Source organism: Cyprinodon variegatus, unplaced genomic scaffold (genome assembly GCF_000732505.1).
Source record: "Cyprinodon variegatus isolate N-32 unplaced genomic scaffold, C_variegatus-1.0 Scaffold63, whole genome shotgun sequence".
In the NCBI taxonomy this organism is placed as follows: domain Eukaryota; kingdom Metazoa; phylum Chordata; class Actinopteri; order Cyprinodontiformes; family Cyprinodontidae; genus Cyprinodon; species Cyprinodon variegatus.
Window position 1 is genome coordinate 1,729,248 of NW_015150516.1, and position 2,830 is coordinate 1,732,077.

Below are 2,830 nucleotides of genomic sequence, written 5' to 3' on the forward strand. Positions count from 1 at the left end.
CAAGTTTGAAGACGTTTCACTTCCCATCCAGGAAGCTTTTTCAATTCAAAATGTCAACGATATCCCTGACATTTAGAATTGAAAAATATTCCTAAATGGAAAGCGAAACGTCTTTAAACTTGTAAACAAAGTCCAGTAGATCGTTTTTAATTTTTTCGGAATGACCTGGATGATTGAGAACCTTCACCGGAGCGTCAGAACTAATGTTTTCCCCAGTAGTTTATCTAATTAGGACGGTTCCTCTGTCCTGGATATAAAGTTATAATCTTCATCTTGGTGGCAAATATTTGGGAATGGAATAAGAATTTGATAAGTCTGAAGCCATAGATGCCTCCTCATCAGATGTAAAATATGTTGTGGCAGAATGGAGATGAATAAGATGCCTCTAACTGTTTATCGGGGCCACTTCCCGAGAAGTGAGCCCGGCTGGTAAGCAGCTGCCATTCTGTAGTTTTAAGCAACTTCTCTGATCTAAGATTACAATTTCTATCAGAATCTGTTGTCATGTCTCCTTGTTTTTTAATAGATATAAGTTATGAAGTGTTATTTAAAGAGTTTGTCCCGACTGCTCTCCTTTCAGGGAAAAGAACCGGAGAGAAACCTTCAAGTTGTAGACACATGGTTTATATTTAACAGTGTTTCAAAAGTAAATCACGTAAATTAATTGGTATATTGACTAACTGCTCAAATAAAGGAAAAAAAAACTAAGAAAAACTGACTTCCTTATATTAGTTTTTGCAACGAACAACATAATAAATCCAGACGACGTTGAATCAGAGGCTGATGCAGCTTCATATTTAGAAAAAGGATAAGAAAACACCACCACTCATGAACATGCACATGCCCATTTATTGAAGTGACAATTAATAGTGTGAGAGCAGCCTTTCAACAAGAGAAGAGTTACACACTGAGAAGTGAAGAGAAGGGGGCTCGACCTCCTTTAAAACGCTGCCTTCTTCAGTTTTGTCTGGCGTATTTGTATTTTTCAAACCATTGCTTCAAAATTTAACAAGTAAAAGCGAAAGGGAGAGAAGAGCTTTGAGACGTTAAGCCACTAAAGGTTCCTACTTCTGCTCTGTAAACTCAAAAACACGACAGAACACCGTTCACCTGAATATTTAACAGATCATAAATAATAAACCCGTACCTCAAAGGAAAAAAAAAAAAGATCAGAACAGGATACATTCTCTGTTACTTTCACTGCAAAGTAAAACCAGTGTCAACACTTTTCACGGCACGCACAGATGGGATATATTTAAATAAAACAGCTGCGTTAAAAACTAGGTGGTTCTGTGTCTCGTCGTCGTTAATTAGATGGATTTGTTTTACCACATCGCTGGAATCCTTCTCATTTTAAAGCGAATGTCCCTCTGGGATTAGGATTTTACTCAGTCATGCCGTAAAATGACTTCTATTAGATGAGTCAAGGCGAAGGCGTTTTAAAGTGAGACAGGAATCCATTACCTGCCGATGATCCTGGCAGTCAAAGTGGAGGAAGAGGAGATCTCTATCGTCTGCAGAAGCACTTCTGGCGCAACTTTAAAACGACTCCCAGCACCCGGGAACATTACAGTCTGTTTCTAATGGATTTGCTCCTTCCTTTGCTCTGCTGCTTCTAAGGATTCGCGTCAAAGAGAGGCAGAAACGATGGGTTGTCTGCTTTTCAAGTTTCACGTCAGTTTGAACCCTTTTAAGAACATTTTACTGTAGATTTCGAGATTTATCAAGGAATGTAAAAACATAAAAGAGGAAAAGGAGCTTTTGAAATTCAAGTTTCTTTAGTTAAAATCCCACAGCCTATCCAGAAACTGAAAAGTTTTGATCTTAGCTGAAGGGGAATGTAGTGATTTCACAGCGATAAAACAAGCTTGGCACTTTAGCACTAAAGCATCTAAAGCGGTTTGCTTCAGCCTCGTCTGATTTATTCTTGTTATTTTGGCAGGTAAACAGCAGCGAGGCTGTATGTTTCTTACTTTGAGGAGGTGAGAGAAGTATTGGCAGGATTAAAAAGAAACAAATAAAAAAATGTGGCTTCTTTTTACCCGAACAAACCAAAGCGACTCCGGCCGTCAGCTTTAACTTCGTCATGTGATCACAGCTGCAGGGTTGCTGTCTCAACTAATGTTCCTACTTGCCGTCTCAGCCGGAGAAGAAGCGCACGACAGCTTCAGGATGGCAGGAGCGAATAATATACACGCCACTGGAACCACGATTCATCAGCACAAACATTTAAAGTCGATCTTCATACGTCCAGGGCGGGAAGCAAACAGCAACAAGGCTCAGAGGTAAAAAACCAACCGGCCGCTGTTGGATTCCAGCCCTGCTTTCAAATCGAGCAAAGAAATCCAAACGACACCAACACTAACTAATCTACTCAGAAACAGCATTCTTTTCTCTTCTCTCCATAAAAATTAAAGCAATAAATAAAGACAGAAAGTTGCATAAACATGAGCACAACCCCTAACAGTCAGTGGATTTACAATAAACATGACGAAAACTAAGAGGTTTGTTCACACCTTCATGTGGGGGAAAAAAAAATAACAACCTCAATGAACAGCCCCTTTTTTTTGCTGCAAAACAGAAACGGAGCCAATTAGTCCAGATCGTCCACATCCTCCGTCATGACGGTGCTGGTCTGTTCTGAGGTCACACCTGGAGAACAGAAACAAACATTGCATGCATGATTTTAGTCGCTTCTATAACCTGTCATCTGCCCTACATCAGTGAAAGCCATGGAAATATCTTCCTTTTAATACGTGAAAATCATAAACATCAGTGAAGGTTTTCTTTCAAATGGGTCCAACCTGAACATTACCTCTAATTTAATGTT

General features: G+C 39.5%; 1 protein-coding gene across 2 annotated transcripts in view; it reads right to left on the minus strand.

Annotated features, from left to right (window-relative positions):
* Positions 1–2,570: 2,570 nt before the first annotated feature.
* LOC107082825 (uncharacterized protein C7orf57 homolog) overlaps positions 2,571–2,830 on the minus strand; it is a 14,505-nt gene continuing 14,245 nt past the window's right edge. For both annotated transcript variants that reach the window (XM_015371702.1, XM_015371701.1), the window contains exon 8: positions 2,571–2,652. In XM_015371702.1, the coding sequence (XP_015227188.1) occupies positions 2,594–2,652 (59 nt within the window). In that variant the 3' untranslated portion in view covers positions 2,571–2,593. The remainder of the gene's footprint in view (positions 2,653–2,830) is intronic.